Source organism: Thunnus thynnus, chromosome 2 (genome assembly GCF_963924715.1).
Source record: "Thunnus thynnus chromosome 2, fThuThy2.1, whole genome shotgun sequence".
NCBI classification, from domain to species: Eukaryota; Metazoa; Chordata; class Actinopteri; order Scombriformes; family Scombridae; genus Thunnus; species Thunnus thynnus.
This window is the reverse complement of record NC_089518.1, coordinates 10,346,088-10,364,864: the sequence shown is the minus strand read 5'-3', so window position 1 is coordinate 10,364,864 and position 18,777 is coordinate 10,346,088. Positions and strand designations below refer to the sequence as shown.

General features: G+C 41.0%; 2 protein-coding genes across 2 annotated transcripts in view; one reads left to right on the top strand and one right to left on the bottom strand.

The window, feature by feature from the left end:
• si:dkey-91m11.5 (PH_BCR_vertebrate and RhoGAP_Bcr domain-containing protein) overlaps positions 1 to 3,213 on the bottom strand; it is a 33,344-nt gene extending 30,131 nt beyond the window's left edge. The window contains exon 1 of the mRNA XM_067602335.1: positions 368 to 3,213. Within this exon, the coding sequence (XP_067458436.1) occupies positions 368 to 1,739 (1,372 nt within the window). The 5' untranslated portion in view covers positions 1,740 to 3,213. The remainder of the gene's footprint in view (positions 1 to 367) is intronic.
• A 152-nt stretch (positions 3,214 to 3,365) lies between these two features.
• On the top strand, positions 3,366 to 17,647 carry ift81 (intraflagellar transport 81 homolog). The gene is made up of 18 exons (XM_067602372.1): positions 3,366 to 3,752; positions 3,945 to 4,048; positions 4,173 to 4,353; positions 4,467 to 4,556; positions 5,013 to 5,078; positions 5,392 to 5,502; positions 6,246 to 6,330; positions 6,895 to 7,058; positions 7,157 to 7,252; positions 8,776 to 8,922; positions 12,477 to 12,626; positions 13,601 to 13,729; positions 14,719 to 14,808; positions 15,706 to 15,792; positions 15,914 to 15,985; positions 16,204 to 16,289; positions 16,557 to 16,602; positions 16,833 to 17,647. Exons 1-18 carry the CDS (start codon positions 3,609 to 3,611, stop codon positions 17,013 to 17,015), a joined length of 2,031 nt encoding a protein of 676 aa, XP_067458473.1. The 5' UTR covers positions 3,366 to 3,608; the 3' UTR covers positions 17,016 to 17,647.
• Positions 17,648 to 18,777: the final 1,130 nt, after the last annotated feature.

Here is an 18,777-nt window from a genome sequence, read left to right as displayed (position 1 = left end):
AGGCCACTTCACTCATAATAGTTTTCCTCAAGTAAACTTGTAGAAATCCAAGAAAATGACAATAAAACATGTGTTAAAGAGTAAAGTACATAATAATCCTGGTCCAGAAAACACTTTAGGATGGATTTAGTGTATCAGGTCAACATTTAAAGAGACTGTGGGTGCATTTTACACATCAGTGCCTTATTCTGGATCAAAGCCAGCCAGGGCGAGCACAGACATCTTTCAGACAGTGATTAGAGAGGGCCTTTAATGTGCTTTTTAGTGCTTTATCTTCAAATCTCTACCCATCAAAACACTTTTTAATCCTGCACATGAAAAAGAGTTGAAGGACATCTGTGTTATGCAGTGTGCCTTGCAGACCTACCCAGATCTCCTTGAACACTGTTGTCATGAGAGGTCCTGCTGGACGTGGTGGAGTCCCCGTCACCGGGCCAGATCTGGCCCGTTTTTCGGACTCCGATGATGGAGGCCTCAGACACCATCATCTGCTGCTTCAAACGCTTCTGAGACAGAGGTGTGGGTGGGCTGCTGCTGTCAAAGGACTGCTGGGAGTGCTGGGAGGGTGAGCGGCTCTTCTCCCTGTACATCTGATAGGTGGTGGGACTGGGAGACACGTGGCTGGACTGGCCAGAGGAGAAGTCCTCCTCACTGGATGTTAAGTTCTCGTTGGAGCTGCAGTCCGGTGTGTAGCCTCCTCCGACATCATCAAAGCTGCCGGGAGAGTAGGAGCGCCTCGGCCAAGTGAGGTGTGCGTCCTCCTCGATGCTGTGGTCCCTAATGTGGATAACTCGAGTGTCCCCATCCGCCATCATCCCCCCAACATACACACTAGTGTAAGGCTGGCACTCCGTTGACTGTCGCTCAGGCTTTCCCCCAGTGGAACGGATCACGCTGTCTTTCAGGAAGTGAGGGTTGACCTCAGCTTCATCATACGATCCGTTGTAGCTGTAGTTGCCCTCAGTGGATCTGCCTCTCTGAACAGCCTTGTTTATGTCCCCCATGGCGGCTGACAGGTTCCCCGGCAGGGAGTGCAGGGACCTCTTGCGCTCCATCTGCATGGCCTGACAGCCAAGGGTGCTGATCTTGTCTGAGACCTCCCTGTCGTTGACTCTGACCAGCCCTCTCTCGTAATGGTACTCCATGTTCACATAGAAGGGTTTCTCCTGACCGCCCATCACTGACAACCCTCTGCCGTCCCCGGCCGTGTGAGAATTGGCTCTCCTGATGCGCTCAAAGTTGGATCTCAGCGCTGCCACTGAGCCCGTGCCCACTGGGAGATCAGGAATCTCTGAGTCTGGGCGGACTGGTGACACCCCACCCTTCTGTTTGGCCGGGGATGACCCATCCACCTCTCCTTCCGGATGTGGTTTACACCTCTCTGGCTTGCCAAGCCCCCTCTGCTGCTCTTCCACTGATGCCTCATCTGTGTGGGACCTCTGGCTGTCTGGGCCACCAGGCAGATCCCCGTCACTCATCTGGGGCATCCTTTTAAATCCCCATCGCTGCCCGTCATAAGACTTCCTCTCCTTCGCGAGCAGAGTCTGCAGGTAGATCATCCGAAAGCGCTCCTTGTTTACTTCCTTCTCCAAGTGCCTGATAGATGACTTGCATTTGTCCAGTTCTTGTTCAATGTCCCCCAAAGAGTTCAGGTCCATGGAAGGGGGATCAGACTCAGGGAACTGGGCTCTCCATGCCTCTACAAACCCCACCGGTTCAACCATTGTTATCACTGACATGTACTATTCAATCAACTAACAACACAAACATACATTTCTAAAGCATGAACTGAACTCAACTGTCTATAACTTATTAAAGCTTCCATAGTGCTATTAGAAGTGAAGGAAAAGCGTTCTGCAGATTAAGGAAGGCTCCACTTTATAGGAAAGAAAACCTTTTTAGTCCACAGTCTTTACTCACAAACACAGGGATAAAGTCCTGCAGAGGCAAGATCACTGTTCCAGTCTCTTTACTGCTTCTGCCCAAGTCCGAGAAATGCGAGGTTATCCTTGTTGTTGCACTTGATCCCTGCTATTGCTCGTCTATTCTCTGGAGATCCTCTGCCTTCCTCTGTGTTTGGTGTCAGACTGACTCGCAGGTCTTTTGGCTCGTCGTCAGCAGCAGTAAGTGGAGGAGGGGCTACATGGATGTGATTTAGGATCACACTCTAAAATCCCTCAAAAATGATGATGATTCGTCAAAAACAGCGTTTCTAATAAAAACAGAGTTTCCAGGTAGAATATGTGACGGCATAAGGGAAAATCATACGCATAAATGATCCCAAGGATATGTTACATGGCGATATGGAAGTAAACATATGGTCTGATATAGGAGATAAATTGACACGTTAAAGGAAGAAAATGTCCCACGGCGTGATGAACACGAGGTTATTTGCAGGAGGTGTTGTCTTCAGGCTGTTACAGTCCAGGTGGATGAAGAAAACCGAGGTCCCGACTTTCTAAACAACCCTTTGTTGGCAATTAAATTCACCCTGGATTTTTACCCCCTATAAGAAACCAGCTAATCTTTTTCCCTGTCCCACTTTAACGCTAAACATTATCTCTCTGACACTGCACACTTGCCTTTCAGTTTTGTTCTGAAAACTATGATTAATCCTACCGAAGTCCATTGTGTTGCAACTTCCAGCCGTGCAGTATGAAAATATCGCCATCTGACGGTTCAAAAGTTCAGACAAACAGGGCGGTGCGTTCAAGTACAACGGGATGTATCTCCTGAAGAAAATGCAATGGTGACTTCACATGGCTTTGTACGCAGTAAAATGCAGTATTTCAAATTCTAGGTACTGTCTGTATGTATTACTGTTGCAATTTATAGGCTAAATCATAGGATATTTGTTTCATTGTTGCCTAAAAACGTTTACCTGGCATTTACAGAGGGCCCAGAGGGTTACTTCATTTGTGTTGTTTACAGTCACATTTTCGGCGTTTAGCCATAATGAACTTAATTAATGAACTTAAGTTTTTTTTTTTTTTTAAATTGCTGGGAGTTTTTTTCTTAAGATGTTCGAATTCGGGGGAAATCATATTCAAATGCCGAAAATATTATATTATTTCAATTACCACATGTTTGAACGGAATATGCGCTATGTGACATGATCCTTATCACAAGTAACGGCAGGTCAATGGTATTTATTTTAGTCCGCATTTATTTAATTTATTTAAACATTGGGGTATGCTATTCATCGATTTTTTTATCGTCTGTTGGTCGAAATAAGGCGAAAAGGCAACTTGCGTAGATTTAGCGCATCAAACCTCTCTTGAACGGGCTGCCAAATCTACTTCCTGTTAGCAACTAACCCGCGACGCCGTCATGGTTTCCATGGTTTCCATGCGGCCGTTGTTGACAGCAACTAGCTAACGTAGCTGAAGAGACAACAAGGCGAACTAACGAATATCCTGGAGACGTCTCATAATCGTTTGTAAATTATTGTTTTACACAGTCAACAACAAGGCCGATGGAGGAGTCTTTAGAGGGCGTCTTTACATGCTAGCTAGCTAGTTAGTCGACGACGGGGAGCTAATTATTTAAAAAGTTAGCTGGCTAAGCTAGCAAAGAAGAGGACCTGATATAACAAGCAAGTTTCCAAGATGAGTGAGCAGCTGAAATTTATCGTTGAGCAACTCAACAAAGACCCATTCAAGAAAAACTTTAACCTCATCACGTTTGACTCTCTCGAACCGATGCAGCTGCTGCAGATTTTAAATGATGTTCTGGCTGAAATAGACCCAAAGGTGGGTGACTAGCTTCAACAACTGTAGCTACAGACTTGGTATGGTTGTGTACTGTGTTCTATTTATTCTGTGGTGTTATGTGATAGTAGTTTGTGTGTGACATTCATCATTGAATTGCTTTATGTTAGGTAATGACATTCAGCGGTGTCAGTGCTGCAGCAGTTTACTTCCCACTGCTCTGCTTGTTTTCAGCAAGCTTTAGATATCCGTGAGGAAATGCCTGAACAAACCGTGAAGAGAATGTGTGCTCTGCTGGGGATGCTGAAATACAAACCTCCTGGCAACCAATCTGATGTGTAAGTTACTGTGGTCAATGAGAACTGAAATATCCCCACGTCATATAGTGAAGCTCTCTGTATTTCTATTCTGTGGGATATTTTTTATCACAATGCACACAATGTCTTCTCTGGCCTCACACAGGAGCAGCTTCAGACAGGGCCTGGTGATTGGCAGCAAGCCGGTGGTCCACCCTATCCTCCACTGGCTGCTACAGAGGGTCCCTGAGCTGAAGAAGAGGGCTTACTTGGCTCGTTTTCTAGTTAAACTTGAGGTGCCTGCAGAGTTCCTGCAGGATGATGTCATCAATGACACCTATCACCAGGTGCATCAATACTGTATATCACACATACCATCAACATGTAATTTCCTAGTTATTGAATGTGTTAATAAACTAAAAGGCAAAAGAGAGGATGCATTAATGTTGTGCACTCACAGTATGAAGAGCTGGTGGAAGGATTTAAGACGTATCACAAGGAGTGTGAGCAGCTGAGGATTTCAGGCTTCTCCACAGCAGAAATCAGGAGGGTAAACAAAACAGTCAATAACCTTTTATAATCATTGTTTAGTAGAAGTTACTGAGACTAAGCTTTCTCAGTATAAAACTGTCAGCATTGCCATCAGAGGTGAAATGATTACTCAAGTAATCTATTAGTTGATTGTCAGAAAAATAATTAACTAAACAATTCTTTAAGTAATTTTAAAGCAAAAATACCCAAATAATAATACTGGTTTCAGCTTCTCAAATTTGCATATTTGCTGGTTTGCTTTGTCCTCTATGATAATAATGTAGCACATATTGTGATGTTAGTATTTTTCTGACAGATTCATCAATAATGAAAATAGTTGCAGCCCTAATTAACATGATTTTGTTCAGCGGTTATATATAATGTTTCTCTGATATGTAAATAATAAAATAATCCACCTTTTCTTATTTTAGTATGTCCAGTACTATAAAATAATCCTTCTTTCCTTCAATAACAGGACATTAGTGCAATGGAGGAGGAGAAAGACCAACTAATCAAACGTGTGGAGAGGTTGAAGAAGAGGGTAAGTCAGACAACCCTGAGAGGCCCCTTTCGCTCTTGTAATGCTTGGAAGGCTTTAGGATCCATTGAGGAATGAAAACATGACCACAGACATATATTATCAGCTTCTCTAATAGCCTGACAGGGATCTGACAGGCTGCAAGTCTGTCTTAACAAGGCTGTGAAGTAATGAGGTGTTGATTTAATGGGTCTTACATATAGGCCCTGCCAAAAGGTGAAACCTAACTCTTGTCAGAGGTGCGTGGTTATTTCTGCTGACCATGTGACAGCCTGCCATCAAACGCTGTCATCATGTGAACTTTTTGATCCACTAGGTGGAGTCAGTGTCCAACCATCAACGGATGCTGGAACAGGCCAGGCAGCTGCGAGTGGAGAAGGAGAGAGAGGAGTCACTGGCTCACCAGAAGCAAGAGCAAAAGAATCAAGTAAACTCTTGTTATTTATCATTGCAACATCTTCACCTCTGTATATATTACAGAGGCGTCATAAACCAGTGAAACAACGTGCTGTCTGCTGTGCTTTGGAGGACTGAAAAGACAAAAGTATCTCAGCTGATGTAACTGTTTACCTGATTGCTATCATGCTCAAAGCCTTTTAAACATCTTGCACTATAAGATCTCTTGCTTCTTGTACTTTGTTTGGCATAATCATAAACAACAGATAACTTTGTAATCATTACTGAAATATTTTGCAACTGCCTGGAAAAAGTACAGCCTTTTTTCAAATAAATTTTCAGCTACAAATTTTCTAGACATTATAATGTCGATTGTGAGTAATCAAGTTTGGGTGAGCAAACAGCTTTGAAATACTTCTATAGAGACATGTTGAATTGAGCCAACATTGTAGGGTTTGTCAACAATTTTGAAAATTGATTCATTGTTGTAGTCATTTTTATTACCCAAACACTACAAATTCACTACTCCCAGCTTCTCAATTTGCTGTTTTTTTGCCTTTGGGACAAAACAAGTAATTTGAAGATGCCATCTTGGGCTCTGGGACGACATGCTGGACATTTTTCATTCTGTTATGACATTTTATAGACCAAACAATTCATATATTAATCAAAAAAATAATGGAAAGATCAATTGATACTCGCAACCCTAAAACTAGGTATTGCATGTACATTTTCCCAGCTTACCTGTATTAGTAATCATTTGCATGTGTTCAGCTTTTCCAGGCAGAGCAGAGACTACAGAGATCGCAGCAGCAGCTGAAGGATATGCGACAGGCGGCAGCAGATGCCAATCCAGAGAGTGAGTACCCATGTCCTGGTGTTGCCTCTGCAGGGCACAGCTGGATGGAAATTCAAGGACACAGGAGAGTGTTAGGGGGTCTCCCAGTTAATAGGCATTCATCTGTTGAGACTCTCTAATTATGCTGATCTTTGAAGTGCTATCATAGAGCTTATCTGATGTTTAAATTATCTCCTTTTGTTCTCATCTTCAGTCAGAGGAGAGATTTACACATTTGCAGTTTCTAAAAAGATCTGTGCAATGCAGACTGAGGTGAATCTGGGCAATTAAAGTCACTTATCACAAATACTTTGAAAAAGTACTTTGAATACTAATCCAACAATGATGACATTTATAAGTACTCTGTTCAGAACAAGTAATTACTTCTCAACAATGAAATTAATTAAAGAGTATTTTAATATCAGTATTTTTACCACAAGATAATTGTTGTGGGTTTTTTCATATTTTCAGTAGCTTTGCATATAGTAGTGATATTCAGCTTGACTCAAGTAATCAGAGCCTGATGGGCTTTCAACCACTTTAAGCTCAAAGTGCTTTCATTAAAAGCACTCTTGTCTTTTTCAGGCTTAATGAAGAGGCTTGAAGAGGAGATCAAGATCAACTCCTACATGGTCTCTGAGAAACTCCCCAAAGAGCTGGAGGGTATGAGGCATACAGTGCAGTACCTTCAGAAGGTGTCGTCAGAGCCTGCCATGGGCCAGGCGGATCTCCAGGAGCTGGAGGACAAGGTCAAAACCAGGATGTGGTTGTGAAGTCTGCACATATTTATCATTGCAAATTTCTGATGTGTCAGTTTCTGAGAGTTCTGTAATTTCCGCTTTTACAGATTAAAGAAGTCGATTCTCAGATAAACCAGCTGATTGAAAAGAAGATGATGAGAAATGATCCAATGGATGACAAACTGACACTTTACAGGCAACAGGTGTTGACTTTGTTGGCTTTCTTTGATGTCTTTCATCTATTTTGTCTCTTTTGGCTCTTGTGCACTGGGCCCTGTGGGTGCTGACTGATGCAGTGCGATGGTAAGGATGAGGCATCTTGCAAAGGTTCACCAGTAGGTTAATTTATGTTAGAGAAGGTCAGTGCCTTGATATATTGGATTATTTATTCATTTGTTTTGTTGCTTTAACAAGGCAGAGATAACAGAGGCTGATAGTTCATCTTTGATGATTGTGAAATTGAAGGTTTTTATTTTTAGGAAGTGTACTGTATGTACAATGTGTGTACAGTCAAGTCTTGAGGAGAAAGCTGTGGTTAAAAGCAGTTTACTGTTTTAATATATACATAAATTATATCATAATAAACTTGTTTAAGAACTGTATCTCAATTTTAGTCTACACTACAAACAGTTTGCTGGTTTTCAGCCATGCTAGCGGCATGCTTCTAGGGATGACAATGTCTGTCTGTCAATCAGTTCACCATGTTGGCCCAGACTAAAATATCTCAACAACTATCTGATTGATTGCAATGAAATCTTGTACTAACAGTCATGGTCCCTCGAGGGTGAATCTTACTGACATTGGTGAACCTTTTTCAGTAGCGCCACCATTAGGTTAACATTTGTGGTTCAGAGTGAACTATCTCTACAACTATTAATTAGATTGCTGTGAAATTAACAACGGACATTCATGGTCCCCAGAGGATACATTCTAACGACTTTGATGATCCTCTGACTATTCCTCTTGCTCCAGCAGCAGGTCAAAGTTGTCATGTATGCTGTGATAGCTCAATGTCTACTTGATGTATTCGCACAAAAGTTCATTCCCAGACAATGTAGTCTGATGACTTTGTTGATCCTCTTACCTTTCCTCTAGCACTGCCATGAGGTTGACTTTTTTAGTTCTTTATTTAAATATCTCGATTACTATTGGCTGTGAAATTTAGTACACAGATTCATAGCCCCTCAGAAAATGAATTGTAATAACTTTGATCCCCTGACTTCATCTTATGCTATCATTTGTCCAATACTTTGGTTTATGATCAAATACCCACAAGACTAATGACATTCCCATCAGCCTTAGCTGTTCTTTAGTGTTTAGTGCTAACAAGCAAATGTTTGCCTGCCAACACACCAAACCCACACAGTGAACATTATATCTGCTGAGCATCAACATGCTAGCATTATTATTATGAGCCTGTTAGCATGCTGATGTGAGCATTTAAATCAAGTACAGCCTCGCAGAGCTGCTAGTGAAGCTGTAGACTCTCTGTAGTGTTACTACAATGTCTTTCTCTAGCTCCTATCCACTATTTTTCTACCTCTGTACAAGAGTGCCTGTAGATTTAAGGTTTCATTCTAATGCAAAGCTTTTTTTATGAGCTGATATTTCCTGCCCTATTAGTATCATCATTGCTCTCTTACATTCACTCTCCAATGAGTGAAAAGTCACTCAGCAGCAACTCTTATATCATGTTTATATTTCCAATGTAATGTGATTCTTGCAGGCGTCCATCATCATTCGTAGGAAGGAGGCGAAGGCAGAGGAGCTTCAGGAAGCGAGGGAGGAGCTGTCTGCAGCAGAGCGGGAGCTGAGGCAGAGGACCAACCAGGCACGACCGACAGATGGAGAAGAGGTCATCCGGGGTGATGAGGTACACTGTTGAACGTGCTTCTTACAGTCACTAATTTATGTAGTCACTAAATATCAACCAGTTCTGACTTTCTTTCAAGGTTTTTTAGCTAGACATATACTGTATGATGGCAGATTTTGGATTTTATTGCCAACGGTCAAGATAAGAAGCATTTTCTGTCTAATTCTCTTCTTTGTGTTTGAGGTGACTGCAAACATCACCTATAGAAACTTTATCTGCACACTAGTAGATTTTCAAACCACAGAAAACACAAAAGGCTATTTCTGTTCTTATCCAAACACAGACAGGCTCACTGTCTAATGTTACTTATCCCTTTTCCCTACTCTCCCCCACATTCCCATACAGAGCCATAAATAGAACCCAACAGAGAATATCCAGAACAAGGAACTGTACTGAACAAAGTGCCTGAAAGTTGGCCTTTTCCCTAATCTTTAGTGTACTCAATCTCCCAATTCTAGTCGGCTGAACACATTAAACAGACTCATGGCATAAAACCTTTGTCTTTATTTTTATCCCATGACAAAGATGTGCAGTTCTTTCCTTTTCAAACACATGGACTGGTCCACTCTGAGCTGGCATGCTGATGAATAGGACTGAACTATTGACAGGGAGACTGAAACTTAACAATATTGTTGCACTTAAGTCAGAAAGCCTTGAGCAATCACCTCCTCTTTTGCCTAAGCATACATTCAGCTTACAGATAAAAAGTCAACCTTAAACAGTTCTGTATTAGCAGAGGGATGCTGACAGATGGGGGTTGTGCTGTGACCATAATGCACTGTGTGGACGAGAATTTTTATAGCCTGGTGTTTGACGCACATTGAGGTTAGAGCTGGGCTCACTGTTGAGGCAAAAGAGTCACAGCATGTATGAAATTGCAACAGCTTTCTCCCTGCTCTATCCTGTGTGGTATGGGGCTTTTGTCAATCCCTGCGGATGGTGCACGTGTGTCATTCTGACTCCTCTGACATGCTTGTGTGGGGGAAGAAGAAAAAAGTGAATTTCCGTTGCATAAATCTCTATTACAAACATTTAAAATGCTAAATGTAGCATTTTAGCATTGATACATTATTGCCACATAACTTTGAGACATTAATATAATTTATTTAAATAAGCAAGACCAATGTACTAAGAAGATGGACAACCTGTTCTGGCCTCTTCAATGCATTTTTTTGGTTTCTGCCAATTGGTCAGACCTTCTGATAAATTTTCTGGTACAAAACATGGCACAAAACTGAAAGAGGGAAATGTTTTTGCAGCAGAAACAAAACTAATACTTTCACTGATTCTGGCAAATGATAAAGGAAGTGAAATATTAGTGGAAAAAATTATCTTCAGCATGTTTATTCTCCCCAGGAAGCAAAGAGAAAGCATTCCTCGGAACAATGCAGCGGAGGAGAAATGTTAAAATCTTCTTTGTGACAGGAAGATATATTATGGGATGTTAAGGAAAATGTGGTTGTAATTTTGAAAACATATGTACTAAAGCCATGGTCAAATATCCTACAATAATTACACGGCTGTTACAGTAATTTGCGACTGACATGCCTTTAAGTCTGAAATGATGAGAGGGAACTGTTTGTAGGAACAAAGAGGGCCCTTGAGTCTATACATGAATGAAGTTAATGGAAAATGTTTTGTCAAACACAGCTTATCAGACTCCTCCGTAGTTTTGGGCCATCAGCCACGGTGGAGATGATCACTTTATCAGTGGTATTTTCCATTCTGCTGGTTATGTGTCATCACATGCCACCCACCAACTGCAGGGTCTCTCTGAGAGGGATGACTACATCTGCTCATCATTGGTTGGCCGGTAACATGAAACCACTTTTATCAACCAGCCCAATCACACTGGTTAAATTTAGTCTTACTTTAGTTAAGACCCCATTGCTGATTTTTTTTTCTCCAACTTGCTAAATTCAAATTTCATAGCACACGCTGCTACTGTATGTCCTGCATGTAGTTATTTGGAGCATCTCCTGCATTATTTATGTTTCTATTGATTTGCATGCAAGTGTGTGTTGGTGTGAATGTACTGCATGTCTGTGACAAGTGTGTTATGACTGAGCTGCTGGCCAGTTGAACCGCAGTTGTTTTGGGGACACACTGTCAGGAACACTATGCAGTATTATTCTGCTGTGCTAATTCCTCTCTCAGCCATGTCTGTCCTTGATGCCTCAAAATACACAAAGAATAAATGTACACACACACACTCATATCCACCCACCTACCCATCACACACACACATCAAGCTTGGCGGGTCCCCAAAGGACGTGAAGCACACTGATTTCTGGGGCTGTTCTCCCGTGTCCATGTTCATTTATAGCTGCTCTTCATTGTGGAGGAGTTTCATTGTGTCCCAACAGACAGTCAATCACTGTGGGGAGGACTGAACATCCACTTAAAGCAGTTATTCTGCCAGATGAAGCAGTTTGTTGTATATAGTTGGATGTGAACCTGAAAGGATCGAGTGACCATTTCAGATCATGGCGTGGCCCCTCAGGCCCCTCTGCTGTTCCTTAATCCCTTCCATCACCTGGCTCAACCCATCGTCTTCTCCTGTGGCCTTTCCTAGTATCTCAGCTGTGCTGGACACCATGTCATCAAATATAAACTGCATTTATGCCTCTTTCATTGTTTTTCTAAACCAACTATAACTATAAGTTATTGCATGTGGCAGGCACGCAATCTTAGGTTTCACTGAAAAATAATAATAAAAGGATAGGCTCACATTTTTTCAAGTTTGTCCTAATATAATACTCACATCTCCATATGTGTTATTGGTTGAAGTGATTGTTCCTCCTATCCATATTGGCTCCATACTACCTCAGCAGTCTATGTTGGTCAAATCAAGCGAGGGATCTTCTTCCAAAGTTACAGTCTTTTTATTTAAAAAATTCTGTCTTTGTGTTACTATCTTTACACTGCAGCTCAGAAATGAAACACTGTATATGGAATCACAAAGAGAGGTATTTCTGAACTTTCGATTTTAAACAGAACACAGATTGGGTTTTGTCCCCCCATTTCTTACATTAGAATTGTATGAGGGAGGAATCCTTTCACAGCGACGTGTGAAAGGATTGATTATAGCAACCAATAAATTATTTCAACAGTGAGGTCACGGGGTCCTGGACTACATCTTTACATCACTCCAGCAAGGTGAGAAGTGAAAGCACTGGCGGTCAGCAGAGCAAGATTTTCAGGGGTTGTTCAGTTACTCTTTAAATATCTCTACATTTCAATGCACCAAAAAATAACCATATTTTCATGTTAAAGAATGCTGAGCTTTTTTTTAATATTATTTTGGGTATTTTGCCTTTTTACTTAAGAGTGACCATGCAGATGTAGACATAAAACATAGTGGGATAGAAGGGGGAAGGACAACAAAGGTCCCTGTCTTATATCAAATGGGACGCGTTGCTGTCATAGCCTGCATCTTAACCTGTAGGCACCAGGACATCTGACATCTTTAGTATTTGAGTCTTTTGAAAGTAACATTCAGTGCTCTTTTAATTTGAAGGTCGTGTTGACTTCTGTCTCTTGCTTTCTCGCAGTTGAAACGTTTGGTGGGGAAATTGCGAAGCAAGGGAACCTTGTACAAGAAGAAACGCCAGGAAATTTCCGAGCTGAAAGCCGAGTATGGAGTTCTTCAACGGACAGAGGAGATTCTCAAGCAGAGGCATGAGACTGTCCAACAGAAACTGGTAACTCTTCCCCATTTTTCAACTTGAACATAAGACAAGCAGACAAAAAAAACACATTAGAGAAGCAGCCTTGAAAGGTGACTGCAAGGCAATGAAAGAATATTCATATGGTCACATCTGAATGCTGCCATCATTTCATACAATACCTTGCACATGGCATCATTAAAGAAGCCATCATTTATTTTATATCCTGAGGTTTTCTAAGGTTTGGAATTTAAAGTAGAGATCTTTTGACCACAGGCTGGTTCCTCCCCATCCTTTAGTTTTCCATATTCTTGCCTGGACCTTAGATACCCGCCTAACTTAGTGCTCTTCCCTATAATATTCATCCATTATCCCATCTACCTCTCTGCTCCCATACTGCTTTTCCAATTGTGTTGTTTTCACTTGATCTCCCCATTCAAGCAGGTTGTGTTTACAGTGAAGTGGTAGAAGCTTCCTGGAAATGGCTTCACACCTCTATGCAGCACCTGACTTGTTGATAGGCTGTCTGACGCAGGACAGTCTGAGCTGCTATTTCTGATATCTGACATCTGCTGCTCATCCTCTGTCTGCATCCCTCGCTGGGATTTGTTAAAGCAGTGAAAGTTTTCCTTCTGATCTTTCTGATGTGATGAGTGGGTAGCTCTCTTACTGCAACTGAAAGCTGCTGTCCTCCCCATAGTGTTAGCTGTATTGTAAGACATTCAGTCCTTGATATTTTGAATCCAGTTTTGAAAGAGTTTTCATGTCACAGCTTTTACATTTAACCATATGGAACAAAGTGGTTGCTAGCGGTATCTCTTAAATGCACTCAAATTGTAAAGTGGTTGATGGCACACTGACTGATAGTTCATATTGATTTTGGGTTGGACCAGGATACTGAGAACAAAATTATCATTTTACGTGGGGGATTGTATGTAACCATTAGATTTCAGTGCTGAATTTGTTCTTGTGTGGACGACTTAACGTGTCTCACCATCATGTATTTCAAGCAAACTGTGGAAGCTGAGAAGGGCATCTCTGGCTACAGCAACACTCAGGAGGAACTGGAGAGAGTGTCTGCCATCAAAAGCGAGCTGGATGAGAAGAAGGGCCGCACACTGGATGACATGTCTGAAATGGTGACTACACCATATTTATATATCACTGTAGTTTTGCTAAAGAGCAAAATCTGTTATGTCAACTAACTGCATTTTTATGGTGCTGCTCCACTGAGAAATTAAAGGAAGCTGACTTTATTCCTCTGTACACTCATGGTTCATGTACACAGGTGTTTTCACTTAATTTGGCTAATTAGACCTCCTTTCTGTTTAATGACCTTATTTAATTCCCTGCATAGCTCCGCCCATCTTCAACCTGGCAGAGGTCTAATCAGAGAGTTACTGAAAACACCTGTGTGAGACCGTCAGCATAGACCTTTATTGTTATATGTAATATGCAAATACAAAGCAAATGCTTATCGTTATCCCAGCATTGCTCACAGCTTCAACCTTACTATATTAATCAACCTGTCATGATTCCCAGAGGGAAGCAGTTGCAAAGGATGATTAGGCCATGCTCCAAGCTGTAGTGAGTTTGTTAATTGGTTTGGCAGCTTGTATGTTTAGCAAAGTGCAGATCCACTCCCAGTGATGGAGTCAAACATCCTGGCTCCAACCTGAAAGTAGACTGTCACATTGGACCTTAGAAATACACTGTTAAGCCTGAAAGCTGAAATCTGTGATGTTTTTAGTTCATACTTACTAAATTGTTAGTGAATACTGTCATATAATCTGTACAGTGGGATGTGTTGAAGCACTAAAATGGTATATTTACCTTGGCTACAGACACTCTCCATACTGTACTACTGAGAAATATGATTAGTCAGGTTGCACCTGTCTGGTTGATAGTGCTGCTTAACTTCATCATCTCAGTAAATCATTAGTCACAGTCACGTTACCTGGCCTTTTTCTGCAGACTTTAAATGTATATGTGAATGTGCTACTTCCATAAACCTTTAGAAGACACAGAAAAATTAACATTGTGATTATTGTTAGCAAAAGATTTACTATGTAGCTTTATTGTTGTTTTTTCAGTTTGAATGTACCATGTGCTGTTGGTCTTCTTACAGGTGAAGAAATTAAACTCTATGATAGTGGAGAAGAAGTCAGCTCTAGCTCCAATCATCAAAGAACTGAGGTCACTGAGGCAGCGTTGTCAGGTAAGCATCGCCAACATTATATCACCTCCACTTCAAAGAGTTCTCTAACTATGTCAATTAGTGTGTCTAAAGAGAATTTTCCACCTGACCACATTTAAATAAAGGATGTTCAAAGTAAATGACAGAGGATCACTGTGTCCCATTCACACACCAAACCCAGGAATAGAATTAACAAGAAATTCAATACTGAAGTGGAGCACAATGTGATCTCTCAACTCTGAGCTTTCATAATCATTCTTACTGGGGTTGATAGTGTGGTTCACTAATCTGATGTAAAAGAAATAGAATAATTCATATTCCAAACTGCAGTGATGCATACAGTATATAGGATGATATAAGCTGCAAAATACAGCCCACTCAGAAATTCTCCCCAGAGACTTTTGTTTGTGTTTTTTCTCGAGGGGGAAAAACCATGATACACCATGAATCTGTCCTTCATTCAAAGGCAAGGGGGTGGTGGGTCCATTACTGTGTGCTTGCAAGTCATTTGTATCATGTTTTTTGTGTTATCATGACAGGGTCCATTAAGAATAATTTACATAGTCCATAAATAAAACACATGATGGGAAAGCCCCCCACATCGCTTTGCTAAAGCGGAGGACTAAATTTTCCTACACGTGTGCCCAGAATCGCTCTCCCATCTTATTGGGTAATGTCTGCTAATGAAAGCTGCAACAGGAAGACATAAATAGACTAGACTAGAGGCTATTGTAAGTTAAACTGCTCAAATGCCAGCTGTGATGCTACAATATGTTGATGTGAAATAGTTTCAAGAGTATGACAAAACTCTTGAACTTTGTGTATTATAGGTTTTTGTCTTAATTCTCATATTGTATGATGTTTAGTTCATGGTTTCTCTGTGTTTCTGTGAATGGCTTTTTTTCCCTATCATAACAGGAGCTAAGCCAGGAATACGATGAAAAGAAGGCACAATATGAAAGTTGTGCTGCCGGTCTGGAGAGCAACAGATCTAAATTGGAGCAGGTATAGTTATTATACTGCACTAGGTAGAATATAGTCATGATCAGCAATTTAAATACATTTATACATGTTTGGTGGAATCTTGTGTAATATTTAATGTTTTTGTCTATGTTTTCATTCACAGGAGGTGAAAGCATTGAGAGAGGAGACAGCACAGGAGGAAAACCGATACCATCATATCAACTGCATGTCAGAGGCAAGAATTTTGTAAAGGCAGTCGATTTAAGCAGGAAAAAAAACATTGTAGCCATAAGCTAATGTCATAATGACCGTTTTACGAGCCAAAATTAGAACTGAAAAGTCACTTGCTACCCTCTGAGGTGCCTTAGGGGTGTATAAAATGCAGCAGCCTTTTGCAAGTGACCTGCCCCTTAACACCCACTGTGACAATAAACCCTCCACCCTCCTCCACAGATCATTGAGATGCAAATACAGCGGGCGGCAGAAGAGATGAAGGCCTACGTGTCCTCTGATCCGCAAGAGAGGAAAAAGGCCATCAGGTGAGCATGCTGAACTGGGCCAACCAGCTGCTCGCAAGATGAATCACCTTTTTACCCCCAGGAAGCTCCTATTACAACACAGTCAGTTAAGCTGCTGCCATTTTATTCTTTCACGCAGTACAAAGAGTTATCAGAAACTTGTTACCGTACATCATGAAATCGAGATATGCTGATACACCACACCTTTATTTAAAAAAACTGGGTTTTCATCATGTGAAATTGCTATGGCCTGCATTTGAATTTTACCTTTCTGTTCTTTTTGTGTAGGGAAGTGTACATGAAGAATATTGCAGAGCAGGAGTTACTTGGCAAGGTGAGCAAAGTACTGACCCAACAGATGGTCAATACTTGGAAATATTCCTTCATGCTGTCAACAACACAGTCTGAGGACAGACAGGGTAGGACAAGGACGATCACTGGAAGGAAGGTTAAGGGAAATGCTGCCTTTTACGTGCTAATTTTATATATTAACAAGATATTGGACATATGCAGTTATAATTTAGACTTACTGCTCTGTTCACTCCATTTCTATGTGAACTGCAGAAGTTGCGTGAGAAGCAGAAGATGGTGAGGGAGAGCCACGGTGCCAACATGGAGCAGATGAAGATGTGGCGAGACCTGGAGCAGCTGATGGAGTGCAAGAGGCAGTGCTTCATAAGAGCTCAGAGCCAGGCGTCTATTGGTCAGGTTATCCAGGAGGGAGGAGAGGATAGGCTGGTGCTGTGAGGACAAGACAGGGTCAACCGCAGGTCACCTGCTTTACATTCACTACACAGAATTCAACTTAATGTTCTATATCGTCCTGTAGCATTTCTAAATGTTTTTACACTATAGAGTTTTTGTATTTAAACTGTTAGTGCACACTATTGTACATTCAAAATACAATTTATCTTCTGTGAGGAGCACACCAGTAACATCTTGTGATGACACGGTTTGAGGTGGTTTGAGAACTTAAGGAACACATGTATCAGGAGGGGTTTCATAAAGGTTTTCACTGTCCAACCCACTGGAGACTCCTTTTTGACACATCTTCAAGAATATACTTTCAATCAAAGTGTCCAAAGATAACAGCATACAGAGTGGTGCACTTGGGACGTGGCCGCGGTCAACTATTTCTGGTAACGACTACCATGACCTTGGACTGGGTTTCTTGCCAATTTTGGAATTCACTGGGACCTCCATTGTTGTGGACAGTGCAGATGAATTAGTCATATTATTCTACTTTGTTCTAGTTTATAAAATAACTTTGGCTATTTTCTACAATATATCCTTATTTCAAGAAAACTTTAAGAAATTTAAGAAACATAGTTGCATATTTTCATTGTCTTTGTATTTCTATTAAATGTATGTTCTATCCATTTAGACTCCTGTTTCATTAACATCTATTTCAATTTGAACAGAATGAGACATATGGTACATAGCATCATTTTTTGTCTTTATAGAGTTCAACCTACATATTTGATTGACATGTTGATAAAGAACATTATAAGAAGCCACTTAATTGTGAAAATGTCAAACTTCTATGCACAATTGATTATTTTCATGTAAATAAATGTTAAACTGCTTGTGGGGCAAAGCAAATGTCAGTCCCTATACTAAATTTGATAACATATTTAGCAGCTGACTAACTTGTCGCACACCTCTGTGTACACTGAGTATGATTTAAGTCCCTCATGTTGTTCCCAACAAATGTCTTCATGGCTGTTTCAGGATCCCTCTGTCCCTCCCTCCCACAGTAACTTTAATCTGCTGTTGACAGCCAATGTTAGTGGCTCTAGTGCCAAACAGATCATGTGTGCATTGTAAAAGGCAGCTGGATATCCAACTGGGCAGCACCATGTTGTTATTGTTATAGCACCTTGTGCTTCTTGGGGCATTATTAAGATGTGTTAACAGATGTTACACACCAGTCCTGTAAAATATCTGACAATAATAACCCCTAAAGAGCACAATGGGGGGTGGAGGGTTGACCTAGTGCCCTCATACCTCTACAGTAATTCGGCTGCCTTTACAGTTGTTATGCAGATGTAGCTGATTAATCAGGTATAGTCTGGCTTTACTGACTTTGTCTGGCAAGTGAGGCATTATCTAGAGCTACTGGGTTGTTTGAACATGTTCCTCGGTCTTTTCTTGTAGTTAGTGTAAATCTTGAGTGTAACTGTCTGTTCCTGCCATATACAAATAGGCCTCTAGTCAAGTGTAAATGAGGTAGTAATACAATAAGAACAAGGGGCCTCTTTAATGGGAAGCCTGCAGTCTGAGGGAAATGTGTTAAGTGGTCTGTGAATCTACACAAGCTGGTTTATACTTGACTGTGTGTGCAGTGCACTCTGTTTGAAACACAAACATGACAAAAAAATGTCTTCAAATTTGACGCTGCCTTATTTGGGACATCTGTTGGACCACGGATGCCGACAGAGGCTATTATAATGAATCAATAATAATATATATATTTTTAATAGAATAAAGACAGCAATTAGCGTCCATA

Bases quoted from the DNA above. Each gene is read 5' to 3' on its own strand.
- ift81 (XM_067602372.1), top strand. From the start codon at position 3,609: ATGAGTGAGCAGCTGAAATTTATCGTTGAGCAACTCAACAAAGACCCA. The intron at 4,354-4,466 runs GTGCATCAATAC...GTGCACTCACAG, and splicing joins TCAATGACACCTATCACCAG to TATGAAGAGCTGGTGGAAGG. The intron at 12,627-13,600 runs GTAACTCTTCCC...ATGTATTTCAAG, and splicing joins AGACTGTCCAACAGAAACTG to CAAACTGTGGAAGCTGAGAA.